This window comes from Dermacentor albipictus, chromosome 1, assembly GCF_038994185.2.
Source record: "Dermacentor albipictus isolate Rhodes 1998 colony chromosome 1, USDA_Dalb.pri_finalv2, whole genome shotgun sequence".
Taxonomy (NCBI): domain Eukaryota; kingdom Metazoa; phylum Arthropoda; class Arachnida; order Ixodida; family Ixodidae; genus Dermacentor; species Dermacentor albipictus.
In genome coordinates, this window is record NC_091821.1 from 463,563,374 (window position 1) to 463,584,236 (window position 20,863).

The 20,863-nt window shown below is 45.3% G+C and overlaps 2 protein-coding genes and 1 non-coding gene across 4 annotated transcripts in view; 1 reads left to right on the forward strand and 2 right to left on the reverse strand.

Moving 5' to 3' along the window:
- The window catches only part of LOC135902820 (uncharacterized), a 225,092-nt gene that overhangs the window by 173,804 nt on the left and 30,425 nt on the right, over window positions 1-20,863 (reverse strand). Inside the window, exon 3 of the mRNA XM_070532434.1 lies at window positions 6,106-6,212. Within this exon, the coding sequence (XP_070388535.1) occupies window positions 6,106-6,132 (27 nt within the window). The 5' untranslated portion in view covers window positions 6,133-6,212. The remainder of the gene's footprint in view (window positions 1-6,105; window positions 6,213-20,863) is intronic.
- LOC135905594 (endothelin-converting enzyme 1-like) overlaps window positions 1-20,863 on the forward strand; it is a 94,887-nt gene that overhangs the window by 32,536 nt on the left and 41,488 nt on the right. For both annotated transcript variants that reach the window (XM_065436538.2, XM_065436539.2), the window contains exons 10-12: window positions 5,743-5,873; window positions 12,913-13,111; window positions 20,132-20,230. In XM_065436538.2, coding sequence (XP_065292610.2) covers window positions 5,743-5,873; window positions 12,913-13,111; window positions 20,132-20,230 — 429 coding nt within the window. The remainder of the gene's footprint in view (window positions 1-5,742; window positions 5,874-12,912; window positions 13,112-20,131; window positions 20,231-20,863) is intronic.
- TRNAS-GGA (transfer RNA serine (anticodon GGA)) lies at window positions 17,757-17,829 on the reverse strand. The gene has a single exon. It is a non-coding gene; the product is annotated as a tRNA-Ser (tRNA).

The window sequence follows — 20,863 nt, forward strand, 5'->3', positions numbered from 1 at the left end:
TAATTCTGTAAATCACTCCTTATAATGCGACTAAAGTGGAAAGGATTGATGTATGATACATCTGTTGGATTGTAAAGTGGAGGAATCTCGACATGCAGTGCCCTACGCTCATTTAATTATTTTACTACATAACCAGCGCCAAGTGCGTAATAACGTCGTCGAAGAAAAACGGCAGCCGCAGCTAAGGCTCAGAGAAAGTCTGGTCCAGCAGTCTGTCTGGCGAGCGGGTTTTTTTTTTTTTTTGCCGTAGGCAGCCAGCTCATACCTGCTGCGGTTATCGAGACCTGTGATGCGCGTAGATGTGGAAGGTTTGCCTCGCCGGACGAAGCGATGAGCTTGCCAAGGCTTTGGTATGCGTAAAGCTGTGACCCCCTTGCGGAATATTGAGACCTTAATGTTGATGGCAGCCGGTGAGTCGCACCCGGTGTCCGGAAAAACTAGTATTTTATATGAGGGCGGGAGTGTTTAGAGTTGATCAAGCGCCGGAGGCATGCTCGGTGAGGATGGTTCGTGGGAAAGAACGTATGCCGGCTTCAATCTGTTGGTGGAGACGCGGATGTCCTTCACTTTGATGCCCAGAGTGAAACTTTTCTCGTCGCGATAAACAACGTTGTAGAATCCGGCAGACGGTGGCTGCAAAGAAGCACAGATAGTGTAATCGCGCAGAAAGGCCTGTGTACATGTTGCTAGCTTCTTCAATACAACGTGCGTTAGCATGAAATGATGCGCCACTGGCGACATACGGAGTGCAGTCATAGTGCGTCGGTGCCCAGCCAGAAAACTGGAGGGATCCGAGGTAGCTGCGCGAGACGATGCCGCAATCAATTCTCGGGGAAGGCGAAGTGGCTCCCCGTTGTCGAGCTCTACAAGTGTCGCTTGAATCTCGGGTTCGAAAGTGCCGCAGAGACCCAACTCGACGGCTGGGAGAACCTCATGCCTGGTTGAGCCGGGGTGGCCCATGATGGCTGCTTCGAAATGCCGGTGAAAGCGTTCGATCATCCCGCTGCCATAAGTCAGGTAACGGGTGGTCCTCCATCCAGTCAAAAGCGCTCAACACACGCGGTGAGCAGGACGAAGCGACGTCGCGGCAAAGGCTTCAGTAGAGGTATGCGTGCAGTGCGGCGATGGTGTATCGCCGTGTCCAAATAACCGTGCAAGGAACTGCACATGAAAGCACAGGGACGTAGAGAAGAAGTGAGTACGCAAGCGCTCAACTCGTGGCACAAGGTTCGATATACGACATAAAAGGCCGACTTGATCAGTCCCTGTGTGGTGTGCAAGAACCTTCTCACAATCGACAGACAATGCAAACGGTTGGGTTCACGCGGCTGCCCAAAAGCGCACCGAGGGGACAAGTCAAATCCCCCACAAGTTAAGCTATCGTTTGCAACTCACATACAAGCATGCCCTCTTTCTTTTCAAAGAAAGGAGCTTAATGTCACGGCAGCTCATGTGCGATGCGGAGGCGGGCACGTGCGCAGTGAGGAAAAGGAGATGGAGCGAGGATCAGACGAGGAAAGTCGCTGCAACGTGCACTAAGAGGAGGCTTTCACTACGGGGCCAAATCCTATATCTCTTTTCGAACTCTTGTGAGAAGCGGAAACGCTCTCACGAGACTACCAGTAAACCGGTTCTAACGAAATTCGTTGTGTCTAGGACAAATCTGAACTCTACCGGCTACAGGAAGCAACATTTAACATTTGTGGCCTTAAATATAATTTTGAAAATCGCGAAAAATGGTAGACTTAAAACTGAAGTACAAAGCTTAAACATCCTTAATTCTGCACCGAAAACAGATATCGCAGTTCCGCAAACAGTATCTGTTAGAGAATATAAAGCGGAAGAGCTTGATATTTAGTCCAGTTGCTCCACTTTCTAGCCGACCTCTTTGCCTTTTCTTGCCAATAAATTTCTCCGTCTTCGTTGTTAGGTTTGCAGCTTACGTGAAAGCGTCAGTACGCTTACTGGGGCTTCGCAAATGTCGTACGAAGAAATACTGTATATTTTGTATACTGCGGACGTTGGAATTGTGAATACGCACAGTTTACTAAATTTTGCGGAAGTTTATTGTTCTATTGGTTGACTTTTAAACTTGGTGCCTAAGCTTTTGAAACTTGTGCCATATTAAAAAGTTATTGTAAACAATATTATGGCTTAAATCAAAAGCTTCGTGCTGCGATCAGCAAACTTCAGGTAAATATTTTGAATAAAAAAATATGATCAATATCTGTTCAGTGAATGCCGAGGGAAATGAATTCTTTGTTACATATGCATTTAAATAAGAGCTCTTTACGTAGAGCTTCCTCTTAACTTTGAGAGGCATTGGTCACTGCGTTCTTAATTCAGCGCGGAAGTCTGAATAAGAATCAGAATCGATTTATTCATAGTGGACATCACGGTGACCTTGGAGGATCGAATAAAAGACGGAAAATGCTTGACGAAGGATGGTTCCCCCTGCAATAGGCATTTTCTTCGTGTTCACTCAAATGAGCAAACAGTATTATTGCAAAACCTGTGCCAACAACAAAACAAAATGCTCGCACTTTTCCGCGAAAGGCGAAGAATCGATTTTTTTAGTAAATTAGCAGACAGCTATACCAAGTAAGGATAGTAGTTTTATCGCCCGTATAGAGTTGTGAACATTTGCTTACTAACTAAATTAACAAGCACGATGTCACGCGCATACAGGTAAGCATGAACACGTCGCGCTCGATGATCGCGGAAACTCGCTGTCAAAACACTAGAGCGAGGAAACGCGGCAGCAGCAGCCAGCGAATTGACCTTCTTGTCTCCCACTGCAACGTGAACTAAACGTCGAAAACACAGCACATACGAAGCTACCGGCGCTCAGCGCATCCACTTTTTTCCATATCGCAGATCGCTTTGAATATGAAGTCCGCGCGTGCGCCCACTTTGTCCACAACGCAGATCGCTTTCAACATACTGCGGCCGCGCGGCCGCCAGAGCAGCAGCGCCAGAATAGAATGCCCCCCCCCCCCCCCTCCCTAGCCTTCCGCCCCGTGCCTCGCGCGCGACAGAATACGGCGCGCTTCCTCCCTCGCACGCGCGAGATTGAACCGCCATCGTCGGCTGGCCCTCGCAAGCTTGTACGGCGCACGGCGACGGTGTTGGCAGAAATTCGCTTGGAGTGTCCATATCATTGCTATCGCACTAAAATCAACGCAAACACAGTCAAAGTACCGTATATACACGATTCTACCGTGTCACCTATTGTTACGCGCAGGTATATTACCGCCCAAATATGAAATAATAATAATAATAATAATAATGATTTGGGGCCGATTCTACCACGCACGTCACGTAACGAATCCTGAGTCGAGGCGTACCGCGTTGAGATGATATTAGCGATATAACCTTAGCGGCTAGTCCCTATTGTATTCCGACGACACCTCCTTTTCGCTTTCTACCGACCACAGAAAACCATTCTGAGTTCCATTTAATGCATTAGAAAGGCCGCACTCCTTGATAGGCTCGTGCGCAACCGTCTGCGAGAGGGCACTCCACGCACCATGGAGGTACCTTGCGATGTCTCCGGACGTCACCTTCTTCAGACGGACCAGTTCGATGGCAATGTGGCTAGCTACCCTGCATTGAGCTTTCCTTTTTTAGTGAGGATTAGTTCTTTTTTTTTACGTTGAGTAGAATTAGTTGCTATTGTAACACGCATGCAAACTTGAAGGCAACTGTTATGCAAAAAAAAACGTGTTCATTAGAATCGTGCAATTTGGGTATATAATGCAGTAAAAGTTGGCGTAGGTAAATAGCAATTGTCTGTGCATACTATGGGGGTGTGTGGTCCAACAGAGACAGAAAATTCTACCGTAAAATTTTTGCTACCATTAGTTCACGTCACTGAAATCAGCCAAACCCGACAAGCGCGTACACTGTGCTCAGCCATCAAAACGGGGCACTCTGAGCGCATCGCGGCCGGTACTTTGCGCACCGCCAGTGACCGCTGGATAAACACTGGGGGCGAGTGCAGAGGGGAGGACAAGTACAGTCAAAATGCTCCACAAATGCCATGGCTTTCATCTTTACCGCAATGCATCAGATCGGTGTCCCCTGAGCAAACCGATGGCGCAAAAACCGCCGGCAGCCATGCGCTCCCCGAGTATCGCATTTGAATCGCACTGAGCAGTGTAAATTGCGAACACTCATTTTCTGTTCCAGCTTTGGCAGTCCTCGAATGCTAGACATATTTTGCCTAATACGGGTTTTCTAACGCTTTCTCGAAATGCCTTCGTACGATTTCTGAACTGGCGCAACGTGAAGTGCTGAATAAAAGATGGGCCCAGTATGCTCAAACTGTGAGACGCTACTAACTTTGCGAACCGTTCTCTTTGGCAGTAAATGTGAAACCTCTATATATTCGAGGACGATGTGTATCACCTAATAAAACGCAATAAAAATCGCTGCGCGATAACAGTGAGTTATACATATTCAATTTCATGTGTTCCGCTAGTGCGTACCATAGCGTGGATAAAACACCAACTGTTTTCGACACCTGAACTCTGACGATCGATACATGCACATATCTATCTCGTTAGGTGTTCATTGAAAATTTCGTCGAGACTTTTCACGGCCGGTACACTTTAAATCGACGAGAAACCAATCTTCAGAGACAGTTATGAACTATGGAGAAACTTGTTTTGTTTATACTGAAGTACTGCTTCAGTATTAACGACTCACCCATTCACTTTCGACCATTGAAATTGTCGACCTTTTCAGAGTAGTCAACGGTAACTTTTCGAAAATAGTTGCGCAAGTAGCACCCCTCAAAGAAAGACATCTTGTCCACGTCACACGTACGGTTGCGGGGATGATGTTGCACATCCATATCCCGAACTTCGTTTGACTGCGTTTGACTACTACGATGTTTGCCTTTTGGCATCTAATGCAATCGCACAGCCAATCTGAGATTACGCGTCAGTCATCTGGTATATATTAAAAAAATTTGATTGATAGAATCCAAGGCGTTTAAAAAAGGGCAGTACGTACGGTTTCTGCATAAAAATTTTGTACCCACATCAATTAAAGCGTAGCTATGAGTGAAGCCATGCCTCTGGGTTTAACTCAAAGAAATCAGCCTTTGAGGCTGTAATTCCTGCACAAACAAAAACAGAAATCGTGGTCGTTACAATATCGACATCTCGCAACATTCGTTTTTCTTTTGTGTGGCGTATGCTACTAGAGACACGCCCGCAATTCCAATCACGCCCTTCTCTAGTCGTAATAACTTTTTGAAGTACTTTGTTTTCGCACAATAACTCACTGCAATAAACTCACAAACAAACTCGCATTACAGCCCTCCCTGACTATGTTTTCCTTGTGGTTCAGCCAGCAAATTGTTTTCAGTTATATTTGATGGCGTGTAATTGATACATTTCCTTTTTCTGTTGTAATGCTACGATCATTCGTCACTTTTGTTTTATTGTGTAATCATGCGCTGCAAAAATCCCCCTTTTAATTTGAGGGTTGGGGATAGGGGCGATTGCAGTATCTTTAAATAAAGATATGAATACATTACTAGATAAATATTCCATTCACTTCCCGTATACCCTCGTGTCAGTTTTGTAACCGCTGTTTTCGTTTATACTATCCTAGTAGCATTTGACGTTTCTTTGTCTATGGTACGTCTCTTTGAGCTTGTATACGTATAAGCATGTCAACATGCAAAGATTCCTTCTGTTCTGATTCGGGCTTTTCTATGTCCCCTGTCAGTGGAGCTGGACCGGATTTCTGTCAACCTTGTTTGGAGTCAAGCAGTCGTCGCTCGGAGAGGATGTGTACGTTCTCGTCAGGTCCATGGACTTCCTGCACCACCTGGCGCCTGTATTTGGAAACAGCTCGAGGTGAGCCGAGAGAGCGGCCTGCCCTGTCACGTATTTCAACAAACTCGACGGCAAATTCTACACGGTATGCGTTCAGGCTGGTTGATACTCTGTAACTGCGACACTAATGCTGGAGAGAGACAGGCAACATAGGACGATACCCTAAGTGCTAATATCTAACGTATGGTTTATTACCGGATGGCGCAGGTATGATACAGTGATTGCAGAATGATTTAGACAAATGCACGCGCACCCATAAGCTCAAAGGCTCGTCGGTCATTGCTCTCTGTTGCTGGCCAGGCACGATGTCGCGGGGTCGATGACCAGCCACGAAGGCCGCATGTTGGTGGCGGCGGTATGCTGAAACGCACATGTACATTGAATCACATGCCTGTCAAAGTACGCGAGCTTGTTAAAATGATTCCCGAGCACTAGTCTGCTATAACTACCCTCAGCGTGCGAATTGAAAGCCTACTGTCCATTCTCAAAACACAAAACACTTCTAAAATGTCACTCCTGTGTCAGGTCTATTCTACCATGTTCTCAATTTCCTCATTGTAATTTGTCATTATCCGTCCTTTCAGCCTCTGTACTGCACCAGTGGAATTCAGTACCAGAATGCAGTGTCACTGCACCTCCTCGTTTTCGTACAATACTAATGTAGCCTGTACTTCTGTAAGCACAATAAGAAATGATATGATCAAATACCTTAATACGAAAACTCTGGCGGAATTCACTGAGCGAACTTACGAACAAATTTTGACCTAAGAAAATTGTTACGGAATTAGCGTATTCAGACGGCTAAAAGCGTTCCTAAGATGAGCAAGCTTGCGATGGCCCCCGCTGCAAATACGAGCGCTGCAGCCGAAAAAAATACACATATGTAAGCGTAACACAGATGCAAACTTCAGCACCTCTGTCATTAGTGAGTGTAACTCGATTCATAAAACATAAACAGCCGTCACAGATGATGGCTTAAGAAGACATTTCTACAATAGGTTTGTAGCAGTCTTACGAACATACTTATGTCTATCTGCGCCGCTGGAGCTGACGCGGGTAAGCGTTGGGACGCGCTGTTGCGGCTGATTGGCCAGATGTATGTATGGATGGAAAAACTTGGAGAGTCCGGAGATACGCGATTATCGCGCAGCGGGCTGCTCCCACGTCGGGATGGGCAGGCCGAGCCTGGCCGCTGCATCATGGGCTCTCTGGACGGCCCTGGTTTGGTCCCCGTAGTCGGGGTTTCGCAGTGAAGAATTTATTCTTGATTAGTCTGCTCGGTCTGCGCCTCGTAACGAGGGGCATTGCCACAGCGTATGTTCTCCGTTAGCTGAATCGTTGCACTAGGGGCAGGTATTGCTAGTATATGTGTCTGGATAGATCGAGCGTAATAAAAACGGGTTGAGGTATACCCCGTCTTCAAAAGCCTGAGGGTGCGCGTTGATCAATTCCTTCTGTGGGAGTGCATAAACACTCCTACTAAGGTAGAAGTGTTGAGTGACTTTGCTGTAACTGGTGGGATAATCTATATTGCAGGGTGCCGTGGGCTAGGGGAATTCTCCACGGCCATGGAATGCGAGACCTTGTGCCTTGGAGGGGCCACATCCAATAGCCGAGGATGGCGCGTGCTTACACCTTTGCAGCATGCTCTGCTTGTTATCTCAAAGTGTATTGAACTGTTTTAGTGCATAATGTATTGAGTGTGCGCTGCTGTGGAAGGCAGTAATATTAATGCTGCGCGGCGCACGTCTGCCTAATGTCTGGTAGACTGTGCTTCTGTATGCGAGTAATAGCTGAAATTTCATACTCATGACACTCCTTTAGATCTTCGCAAACAGAAGGTTAGTGCCCGTCCCTGAAGCAGTTAAGCTTGACATTGATGCGTTCTGAGCACGACTGTCGCTTTCTATTTTTCGCTTTCTTTTTCTTCATTTTGAGCTTTCTCTTGCTCATAGAGCTTCGGATGATTATTTTTGCCAATGTTTCGAGGCTATAATTCTCCATGCGATATGAAACAATTCAAGAATGCTTATACGTTTATAATTATCGAAACTTGTTGCATAATTAGCTGTCGTCTTGCGTGCTGTTAGCATCATCATTCTATTATATAGCTCATAGTTTCAATTCAGCATTAAGTCGCAGCGGGTTTTGCTTATCATGTGGCCTACGGTGTGAACCAAAGTATGCATACGACGGATGGCAATCCTGTCTGTGATACAAAGCGGCATGTCCATATGATAACATTTAAAAAAAAATGGCGAATAAAATCACTTGCCACCATTGATACGAAAATCATGTGAATTGCTTGAACAATAGTGATGCTGTGAAATAAAATACACCTCACGAACGAAGCGAACAATTCTCGCATGAATACACACAGACACACAACAACCCGCACGCACACACGCGCGCACGCACGAACGCACATATATATTTAGATAACCATACTGACGAGTATCACTGGAGACGCTTTTGTTTTGCGCGCTTTTATTAAAAAAGCGCGCCGCATAACGCTCATAAAGACTCCACTAAATTTTTGTTTTGCATGCAGAAAGCCTAACAGGCAAAAGGCCATGGGAAGACCAGCGACAAAGAAAAGCGACCGCAGACCACAGCCATCGTCGTCTGATGATTGGCTGATGTTTATTCTAAACACCAGACTAACATCAGTCCTGGGCAAAATGACGTCACTCACGTCTTTCACTCGCTTCGTGCGACATTCTTTCTATAGTTCCCCCTCTTACTTAAGAAACCTTACATAGGCGTTTGTGAATTCAGCGCAAGAGTTTCCTTCCAGCCGGCGACAGTCTTACGGTGCGCCGCGCCTGCTGCGCACTAGTCAGACCAACATGTCATAAAAAAGCCGGTCACACTGGCCTGGTATCACGAAATGAACAACGTGAAGCGCGCACAACGCTAAGCGCGCTCACTAAAATTATTCTTATCTGCAAGATCGGCATTTACGTCACTCGAATTATGCTGCCTTGTGCTCTTTCCCGGCAACTCGCAGTTCGATCACTTAATTCAGTGCGTTTAGACAAAGCTGCGATATTTGTGTGTAATTAGCGGTGTAAGTGTATATAGTACGGATTGTACTAAACGACTGAATGAACTTCACATCAAAGCCGTGGTGCTTGCAACAGGCGTCTGACAGCTCAATAATTAGTTCATTTACGTGTAACTTCCATATTTACGTTCAGCTACAGCGCTCGTATCCGCAACTTCTCAGGCTTCCACTCTGCTTCACTGGTAGTTCCGGCTTTACATGCTTTAATTACCCGCAAGAAAAGTGAAAAAGTACTTATCGAGAAAGCGGTCAGGCAAGGAGATCCCAATCTCGCCAGTTATATACGCTGCATCCTTAGAAGATGTATTCAATCTATTAGACTGTGAAGGATTAAGGGCGATAATCAACGGCGAATATTTCAACCTTCTGCTTGCCGATGACATTATGTTGTTCAGCAACGCTGGGGACACATTGCACCAATTGATTGAGGACCTTAAACGAGAAAGTGCGAAAGCAGGTTGAAGAATAATATGCAGAATTATATGCATAAGGCAACGGTAATGCTGAATAACCCGTCAATCGAGCAAGAATTCATGATCGGCAGTCAAACTCTGGAGTGTGCACAGGAGTAAGATTACCTAGGTCAATTACTCACAGGAAACCCTGATCATGAGACGGAAACTTACAGAAGAATGAAAATGGGTCACAGTGCATTGAAAATGGATAGCGCATTGACAAATCGTGACCGGGAGCTCACCGCTGTCATTGAAAAGAAAAGTGCACAGACATTCCATTCTTCAAGTAACACTTTATGGGGCGGAAACTTGAAGGTCAACGGTGAAGTTTGAGTAAATGTTGCGGACTGCTCAAACAAGTGATGAAACGAAAGATGTTAAGTGTAACGCAAAGAGAGGGGAAGAGAGCGGTGTATATGAGAAAGCAAACGGGCGTAGTGGTGGTTGGAATTGAGAGGGAAAATAGGAGCTGGACAGACCACGTAAATCATAGTGCAAATAATCGGTGATCCATAGGAAATGTACAGTGGATGCTAAAGGAAAGTAGGCGCTGTCGAGGACAGCAGAGAATTTGGTGGAGTAATGAAATCAGGAAATTTTCAGGCATAACGTGGAGTCAGCAAGCGCAGGTAAGGGGTAATTAGAGATCGCCAGGAGAGGCCTTCATCCTGCAGTAAACATAAAAGTACGCTGATGACGTTTTACAACATCCAAAATTCATCCGAATTTCAACGAACTGTTGCTCTTGAGTCGCAGCTGGGTTCGTACTGCGAGACCGCATTCGCATGTTTACAGAATAGCGTCGGCTGTCGCTTGGATACCGCCCCCCCCCCCCACCTTGACATTGTAATATCGTTCAGTGGCTGCTCTGAACAAAGCGCGTCAGTGTCGCAAGATCGACGAATTGAACCGATTTCACCCCAAACCAGCTAGAATATCGAACCGCTATGTGCTTAGTGTGCGGTGCTGTGCAATATTCTGACGTGAACTTCAGCGTGGGTTCTTATGAGGCAAGCAAATTGATGTAAACATTGGCGCAGAGCATCACGATATGATATCGTGATGATATCTCCTAACTATGACAGATATGATAGTTAGGAGCTCCAGGCCTTGACATCAACCTATGATTTATTACCGGCCTGCAAAATTGATGTGTGTGCGCCTTTGTGCATTTCGTCTTTGTTGGAATGCGGCCGCCTGAAACTGCAATAGAAACTCCTGACCTGGCACGAGCCATCATCGTGTTCTACCATCTGAGCAGAAGCCAAGAAGAAGCGATGAATGCGGATACGATGTCAAAGTGTGATAGGCAGCGAAACTTGATGTTATGTGTAATCAAGTTTTCTGTCATAACATTGGGAATGTCGGTTGCGCCGGCTTCTTTCTGTATTTCACTTTCAGGGCTACTTTACTAGCTCTCTGTGCCCTCGACAACAATTCTATGCAAAATTAGCGTGCGTTTTATTGTCGCCTGGGGGTCGACGGCATCGTCTACCAGCACCTTAGATAGTACTGGCTACCGAGTGAGCTGATAATGCGCATATGCGCCACATTAGAACCGCACCTGCAACCGTGTGCAGCGTTATCACATACAATATCGACGAAAGTACAGGTCCTGGCCCCCTTGCCTTCATGTATCACGAACTATCACTCATGGAGCTTTCTTTTTGTTCATTTCCGTTGTTAGTATCGAAATAAACAGACATTTCGTCGTTTTTTAATACGGTGGCCATGGTAGTGGCGGGGTTAGCCTGGCAGAACTGGCCGGCAATTGATAGAACTGAGTGTTTCTTTCTGCGCCAAACAAGTCACCATCAGTCCTGTCTCTATGAGAAGAATGTGTTGCCCTTCCACTGCAGTTCTTTTGATAGCGGTGCAGTGAACGGTCCAGCGAGCTTGCGCTTGTTCGCGCGGTAGCAGACGCCCGGAAAGGAAAGATGTCGAATAGGCAATCTGCAATGATTTGCCGTAAGAATATAGCCTCAATTACAGATGCGTGATGTGAAATCATGCCATCAGTTTACTGCACTTCTTTCATTTCTTGTCGTTTAATCCGAGCTTTCCCTTCCTGCTCGCTCTCACACGACGCCATAAGTTAAATACGCTGCCACTTCGGTTGCACCCTTATCTCAGCGTAAGAACTTTTTGGCTGAGAAACTGCGTACGAACGGCACAGCTTAGTGAATTGCGCCTCTAATTAACTGTTTTATCCACCAACATTGTTCATATCTCACTCCGAATGACGGCATTTATTCTTTGAATCTTCTTGACATTAACCCACCCTCTTCCTTTTACGATAATGCCCAGTTGGGGGATCTAGGAACCTGTTAAAACAAATAAGTGAATGCAAATAGATGGAACGGGTAAACCTCGCCTGGCGAGCAAAGTTGACTAGCGTTTTCGCTGTATCGCCAGGGGTAGCACAGTGTGCCTATACTTTAGAGTATCTAAAAAGCGCTATACGCCGCGAGCAGCGCATTCATAGCCACCTAACTCTTTGTCTCAGATGCCTTTCGTGCTAGTATCACTTCGTTGTTGGAGAAGAATTGGTTGGAAATTTTCTGGAGAGGCCAGAGCCCTGCATCTCACCGCACACGGCGCTTACTCAGCCTTTCATTCGTTCTTAATGCATGAAAAAATATATGCATGTCGCATACGCATTACGCTTCCCTTGGCATCTATAAGACGGCACATTTTCGGAGCATGGTGCTCCAGAAATTGGCCTATTGGGAATATTGTAACTCTTCTTCATCCAGTTTTTAAAACTGAAGTGACACTTTAATTATTCGGGCTTTTAAACGACAATATACCAGTACAAATAAAGAAAAAAACTTTTAGTGAAGCCTTTGGCAACATTTCTGAGCATTTTTTCATATATTGCTAAAACTGAAGTGGTTGGAGGCGCTATTCGTCGATTTATTCGGACTTTGTAATTAACTGTATGAAGTGTGGCCACAGATTAGCTGATCATTCTTGTGCAATCTCAGGTAGGTTCTCTGCTGCTTGGTTAGCAGGCTTTGCGTGCGAAGATACGGAACAGAGGCTTCACTGAACTCGATGCAACTCATGAGCATTTGTGAAATATATGGCAAAATCAAATATACGTTTCTGTGGCACCAAGCCGACAAGTTATATGATTAGACTTGCTGAAAGTCACGTTTCTGAGATTAGACGCATTCATTGTTTTTGTTCACGTCGAGTATTTCTTTCCAAATCACAACAAATGCCAAAGGAGTCATTTCACAGAAACGACTCAGCACAGCGTACGGCGTCTTATTCAACATATCTTAAAGAGGTACCGAAGGAAAATGTCAGTATTAGATTCAGTGCCAAGGCCCGGCTGGGAATAGCAAGCAAAGCTGACCTCAAGCACAGTCAACCTGCTAGCTTTGTCATTGTGTTCTTGAGTGCTCCGCCACGAGGTCGAGTGCGTGTCACACGGTTCGTATTCCGTCGTAGCTACGAAAGCGCCCTCGACGTGTCGTGGCTGATCTATTCGTCGGAAGCACTCGCTTCACTATTTGCTGACAAAATGCAGGGCAAGTCTGGCCACGCTGGTAGCGTGGCGAGTCCTCGTGTCGGTGTCCCCGCTACTGCCCAGACCCTTGGACGAGCTGTCCCGGCTGCACGCCCAGGGTGACCCGGTACTCGCGTGCTACGCGTTGCTGGAACCGGCCCTCGGAGCGACATTCGCCAACACGCTGTTGCGCCGCCAGCCCCCTGTAAACATGCAGAAGGTTGGTCTCACTTTCTGTTCTATATTGATGCAGAGACTCTCTTCATTTATTTAGCTGACATGCTAGCAAACAAGAGAGAAGCTTACAGGAAGTGGAAGTCATCGGCAGTGGTCGAACAAGGTATTTCCCCGGAGCCATTATTTCGACTAGACGGCTACTCACCGCCGGGGCCGGAAAACAAATCAGTAGTAGCCTGAGGAAGAGAGGTCCCCTTGTTGAAACGCTAGCTCCAGTGTAGTATAACAGACAGACATTCAGCAAGGCTGCCAGGCCGGGAAGCTAGGACAATCAGAAGAGGCTGGAGGGCCGGCGGAGCAAGTACGTAGACACTACAGAGCAAGGCAGAGCTGCCCCTGGCTAGATTTAAGTCCGTCCGTCCATCCGCTCGTTTGTCTGTGCGGTAGCTACGGTAGTATCCATGCGGTAGTTTCTAGCTGCTATCAGTGGCAGGCAGTCACAATTGCCTGGGTAAGTTTTTTGCTCAACTCTCACGCCACACCGCCTTCCCACTACCATGCGTCTCACTGGGATGCATTGCACCACTAACAGCAGACAACCCTGCTCGTCTGCGGTTAGCCGACCCGTTCAGGTCCCTCTAAATATCGCAATTTAACGAGTTACTTCTAGTAGAATGAAATCGGTGCGCGCAAAATCGCTGAGCCGTTGGGCGCACAGCCATCTCCTAGAAAAGACATTTATATGTCTATATCAGTGACATTTTCGGAGTCTTTCTCTTTCTTGGAGTGGGTGTGCCTGTGTGTGCGTGTATGTGCGCGCGCACATGCCTGCGTTCTATATTTATATCTTTAATATGGGATCTTACGTGCCAAATCTACGATGTGTTTATGAGGCACGCCGTAGTAGGAAACTGTATTAATTGTGACCCCCTGGGGTTCTTTAACGTGCACCCAATGCATGGCACAGAGGCGTTTTTGCATGTCGCAGCTATCGAAAGGTGGCCCTCGTGACTGGGATCCAATCCCGCGGTCTCAGGTTTAGCAGCCCTACGCTGAAACTACTATGCCACCACGGTGGGTCGGGCGTGTGTTCTGTACACACAGCAGCGATACATGCACCTAAGAACACTCGCTGCTCGTCGGTTCGGCTTCTTCTTGACTTCACCATGTCTGTGTATGCTTATTTTCCGGATAGATTTTCAAACTCTAGAGTCAGATATAGCGCACTCTGCGTCCACAACAAATTGGCTCGTTCAGATAGCTAACTGCAAATTTCCATTGAATAGAATTTTTAATTTCCGTAACCCAGAACCGGCTCCGAGATTTCCCTAGAGTACGCCTCAAGATACATTTGTGTTCCAGTGAAAATATTTAGAAAACCACGAACTCGTCTTCGACTGAAGCACAATAATTATGACACCGCTCCCGCTTTGTAGGACATCTGCGAATGTAACCATTTTGAAATTTCCCGACTCAGGTGTAGTTATTCACTAAAATAGCTAGACCTGATCGGGAAATTTCAAAATGGTGATATTCGCGGATGTCTTGCTAAGTGGCAATGGCACCATGATTATTCTGCCTTTACACATTTCAATATGGGTTCTAGACTGAACATGTCTAAAAAATTATCCGCTCTGGTCCTTCACGTACGACCGCTAAAATATAGCAACAGGCGTGCATGATAGCACGACAAATGAGGTGATATGAGCAGTCAGAAAAGCGTCAGCACCTGAAGCTCGTGAGTCTAAAGATAAGCTTCAGTATAAATAACTGGCTGAAGCCAGTTATTCACCTAAATAACTGGCTGAAGCCAATCGAGAAGAAGCGGCGAGCGACAGCAGTATTTAGGTGCCTACATCGCTTCTGCGGCGATACTGGCAGGATAAGAAAGAATTATGGCTAGCAAGTAAATACAGGTGTTAAAGTGGAGCACGAAATACGAAAGTTTTCTTTAAACGGGTAGGCTGTATGAGCATCCGCAGTAGAGCACGTGAAACGTCTTGTGCTTCGGCTGCATTGGCACTAGGGTGGTAGAAATGATGTAACCAAACAGACAAGTTACATTTACGCAAGCCTACATGCTTTTATTGCGGCTAGTATGTGTCCGACGGTCTAATTTCGCAATCGTCTTCACTCCTTATGTGCGGGTTTGTTTTGAAGAAGGTGTTTGGGCACCCCCTGTAGGGTAAATGAGTAACGCCCCTACTGGTGGCGCCCGAAGCCGCGCTGCACCGGTCGAGACCGCCGCACTCGAAGTTGGTCGGAGCCCCTGCGCTTGCCTGGGTCTTCTTTACTGTGGAGACGGGCGCGTACCGCCATGAAGGGTGCTAGAATAGGTCTGAAGAGTATGTGTGTGTGTGAGGGGGGGCACCAAATGTAAGTAGCGCAATACATTTCCTTTTCTTCCACTTAAGAACCAGTAACAAAAAGTTCTAGCCCTTCGATTCGCTTATATTTCTCATCATTCGTTGAAATGTAGCATTTCGGAGCAGCTGATACAGGCGAGCATCCTTTCATTGAACATCTAACATTTTAGTTCTTGGCTTAGCGATTAGAGTGCGCGCTTCTTTCTATGACCTGTGACATACGTGAAGACGCTACATGGAAGAGAATGCAGCAGCATGCACATGGCCTGTACGTGCAATATATGGCTATTGTTCGCCACTAAGTTCAAAGAAAATTCTCGGAACGATGCAGAAGAGTCGTAAACTGGCAGTGCACAAACGCTCGATTTCATTCTCCAATTGCTTGCTTTAAAGATGCAATGGATGTACACAGCAATTTTCCATGATTATTGTTCCTCACTCAAGCATATGTGGTATTTTAATATACAGGTTTCAATGACTCTTTTAAAAGATTGGTTATAAAAAATTATGGCTCTCCGGTAATCGAGAGTATATGTAAGCATGAAATGGCTACCGGCAAAGCAGATTGTTTGGAGATGATATTAGCCACAACCTTAAAATGCGTATAGTGCACGTTCGCAGCGGCACACAACATCATGCCACAGCACACGAACCTTTTTTGAACTGAACCTCACTGCAAGTGTCGTCTCGGGCAAACAGCCATCCGCGGCGTCACACAGGGTGGCGCCATCTCTGGATTGCTCAGTAGACCATAAATATTTATAATCGCTTAGCGCAAACGATCATGAATATTCATGGTCTACTGAGTAATATGAACCGTCTAGCCCAGCAACATGTACTTCTGGATGCCATCTCTCGTGCCCGCGCAATATCAGCGCCGCGGAACTCACGGACCGCTGGTGTTGAACAGGCAACCCTGTCTCAGCGCAAACGATGACTCTGACGCGTGTGGTGTCCTGTATCTGCTTTTTTAACTTCGCTGTAGGAAATTACAAATGAAACTTCAGCATACAAGAAGTTACAGCTTGATTGACATTGTGAACGAACATTAGGAAGAACACGGATGCAACATTTTTTTTTTACTTTTTTGGGCAGTTACTAGCGTATGTAATGTGGTCCTGTAAAACGGGTTTGGGGTCAGATACCGCATTTTCTTAAGTTTGACTGGTTGCCCAGATGATCTCGTTTTCTTCTGGCCACTTGCCCGGATGTTCTCGTTCGAGTTCCCGGATAACGGCTCTGGCTTTTGGCTCAAGGTCACTTGAAGGTCACTGGCAACGGGAGCTAAAAGCATTTCATGTTTAATGCCTGATGCATTAAGTCTTTGGCTTGCTAGATGCCTTAAGTCTTTGGCTCCATATGTTTTGAACCTTGGTTAGTAACATTTCCATAAATACGATGTCTTCTTGCCTGGTCATGTCTTTCTTTCCGTTTGACATTACGCGAGCCCCCTATAATTGTTTTAGTTATTTATGCATATCGTCAAAGTTATGTTTATTCCCTCAACTTTACGTTCTTTCCATGCAATGGCACCGCACAAACAACGCGCGTAAGACAGGCCACGCGAAAGCACCGGAGATCAAAAGACATTGCGGACCAAACAACCCCTGTAGTTGTTGATTAACATTCAAAGGGCACGCATATATCTCAATAAATCACTGTAGATGGTACTTTATACGGGGTGTTTTATTTTATGGTGAACAGAAATTTAAAAATTACCCCTTAACATGTAGCATAATTATGCTAAACGACCTAGATTACTCGAAAGGCAGGCATTATTTGCTCAAAAAATCAAAGCGAATATATGACTCATATAACAAATGTTTCTAATTACCTTCTATACTCATTACGTTAAGCCATATATTAGAATTTACTGATTGTAGCCGGTGACCTATAAGATCATATGCACTTGAAACTAATTTTTAGCATGACATTTTCGGGATTGCATTACGAAAGCTTGCGACGAAATCATTGGTGCTGCAGTAACCTTTGAGTTTCAATGCATTAAAAAAGGCTTTTTTTTTCGAAGATATAAATGGCACAACAGTGCATTTGTACGGCAAGTTTGACTGCGTTTAACTCAAAACTGGCTCTAGTTCAAAAATTCCTTTCCAGTGGAATCAACGAGAAGAAACCCCTTCTCGTTGATTCCACTGGAAAGGAATTTTTGAACTAGAAACAGAGGGGCCCGATATTTATTAGTCATATCATAAGCCAACAAACACTGACACGAAGGACAACATAGGGGAAATTACTTGTGCCTAATAAATGAAATAAAGAAACGATAAATTAATGGAAATTAAAGTGGATGAAAAAACAACTTGCCGCAGGTGGGAACCGAACCCACAGCCCTCGCATTTCCAATGCGATGCTCTACCAATTGAGCTACCGCGGCGCTATTTTCCCATCCACTTTCTTGGGTACTTATGTGTCCTAGTAGAACCCTGGGAGTGTTAGCCAGCGCCACCACTCACAGACCTTGGCGGCGGACGCCGTCAAGGTCTGTAGAGCTCAATTGGTAGAGCATCGCACGCGAAATGCGACTGTTGTGGGTTCGGTTCCCACCTGCGGCAAGTTGTTTTTTCATCCACTTTAATCTCCATTAATTTATTTTTTCTTTATTTCATTCATTATTAACAAGTAATTTCCCCTATGTTGTCTTTGGTGTCAGTGTTTGTTGGCTTATGATATGGCTTTCCAGTGGAAGTGCGTTGTGAAATCACCGGCTTCAATTCGTGCATTACAATGTGTGCGCTAAAGTAAATAGAGGAACAATTAATTCGTGGAATTTTTCATTTATTGAATTACCCCTATTGATTGCCAATGTGTTTAGTGTGTACATTTTCGAGTATCCAGCTCTATGTGTAGATTTGTGCTAAGTGTCAGAGGCGCTTTTTAAAACTTTTGTTAACGTTACAAAAGAACGTCCGCTAAAGACTGTTGCTGATACGACGCACAGTTTATTCGTAGCAATGTAGATATTCTCTAGTCTGCTTTATCGCAGTGCTCGTTTTCTAAGCGCAGCTTTCTTGATAGAAAAGTACGCGAAAGGTTGACTTTGGTTTAGCCAGATCACTCAAGAATGGAAATTCGAGCCACGCACAATCAGCCTTCCTGTTTATTTACTGGGAAGTTATTTTCACTTGGCTTCTGTCGTATGTTCATCAACCGAACAATACAGCTTAAGCTCCTGAAACAACACGAATGTTATGTTCGAAGCGGTAGTGGCAATATTCAAATTCATTTCGACCACGTCTGTCGCTAAAGGTTGGTACAAGAGCATTTTGGCACCGTGCAATGTCATGCGCATCAGTGGAACGCGATAACAACAGGGCCACCGCGATGGGTTAGTACGGTACCGACACTGCTGGGTTTAACAATAACTCTTAAATTTAAAACAACCTTTATTCTCAGTTGTGTGGCAGTAGTATGAGGTCACCGATTGAAGTCCTGGAAGTGGACACCGCATTCCGATGAAACGGGAATTTAAGACGCTCGCCTTGTAAGGGTTGAATGAAAGTTGAAGAACCAGTCAAAGTTACTATGCAGCTATCCGCTAAAGGCGCCTTTCATAGCTGTTGTGTCGTGCTGGTGCGTTAAACCTCGTCCAAAGTTCGATCTCGTTCAAGTGCTGCATTGCACGGTCTACGAGAACGGTGTCCTTACAGCAGTAAAAAATGTATTTTTCTAAAAGTTTAAGCACGTGTTATTGGATTGTCCTACATTCAAGTCAATACTGCAAACAAAATTTAGTTGTCCGTCTCGTTGTCAAATCCATTTCCCGGACCGATTTCGCCCCTTCTTGCCCGTACGCGTGAACTCGACTTTTTTTCATACACATCATTGACTTCCCTTTTCTTTGATTTTCTTTTTGCGCTCAGCTGTGACCCGTCGACCAGTAGCATTCTTTCGCCCTCATGCTGTCTCATTTTTGCATATATTCATAAAACCTTAAAGGCTTTGAAAATAAACATAAGCATTCAGTATATTCATCGAATAAGATGTTTAGTCAATGGAAATGCCAGTCTTGCCGTGTGCAGATACTTAGTAAGACAAAACGAACAAGGGCAAGGACAAGGCACCATTGTTTTGAACAGTAGCAGAATTAGTAACAGCACTTTTTTCGATAAAAAGCATCACATTGCATATTAAGCGAATCTAAGGCTCAACTCAGCCCGTGTTGATGACTTTCTTCAGACAAGAAATTCTCATGGAGAGTAAGTTGTATGAGCCACTACTACAGTTTTTATTCGAGTAGGACTTCAACGCTGTCATTTATATGCGTTCGCATGACGCAGGGCAAGATATTCAAATAAAGAACAACGCCCAAGAACGATAAAAGAATACTTACTAATTTATGACCTCCTGCTTACGTAAGGGTGCCGCAGGTTTTGCACGTAATTCAGAAGGGCAAACATTGTTATTGCAGTTACCTATTGGTTAACGCTTTACCACCAATAAAAAATAATGCATACTGGAGAAAGAATACTTATGAATCTAGGCTTACTTAATTATGGTCTTCTAGTACCCTATTTGACAATATGATTTGCTTGATTGCAAAGCAATTGCCGATGTGCACTTTTTTTTTTCAAGGCCTAGCTACTCCTCTAGTGTACAATTTGCTACGCGTACAATTCGCTACGTCCATAGGCGAGCCACAACGTCCGCAATACTCAACTGCTTTCCGCTTCCTGCAGGTGAAGACGCTATTGCATCAAATCCAGGATGGAATCGTCGAAATGCTTAAAAACTCTCCGGCTATCAGCCAGGAGATGAACACTATCGTTGGAGAGAAGGTGCGTGACCATCTTGCAGAAACTACGTTCCAAAGCGATAGAATGCAACTAATATTGACTTTGAACTTTCCGTCTCTCTTTTCTATAACAATATATATCGTCCACCTCCTCCTCTTTTTTTTTTCATTTGTCTGCTGTATGTGCGCTATTGCGGAGTGGTTACCGTTGCTTTGATATATGTTCAGCCGGGACCTTCGCACCAACTACTGGCCTTAGTAGCTTGCTCGACGATCAGCAGGCCGCGGCTATACCACGGGATTCGAAATGATACAATGCAACGCGCAGTGGCTCCGTAATCACCGTCATTTTTTGGCTGGTCTTAACGAGGATGCCTTTTCGGTGTAGTTTTGTCTTCTTTATGGCTGCACGTGCGATCACTGATCACGAACTAGATAAATTAAGCTTCATTAGCTGCGTGAATACGCCGACATCTCTAAATACTTGCCGTAGCGGCTTGATTCGTGATTGGCGTTGAAATTTAGCTCTTGCAGCAGTTAAGGCAAATCAGTTCCGCGAAAGTCCGCAAGCTGGAATAAAGCACATGAAAGAGAACATGTGACATTTCATGTGAACATTTCATGAACATGTGAAAGCCCGCATCTTAGCACGACGCTACAAAGAAATCCCGTACGG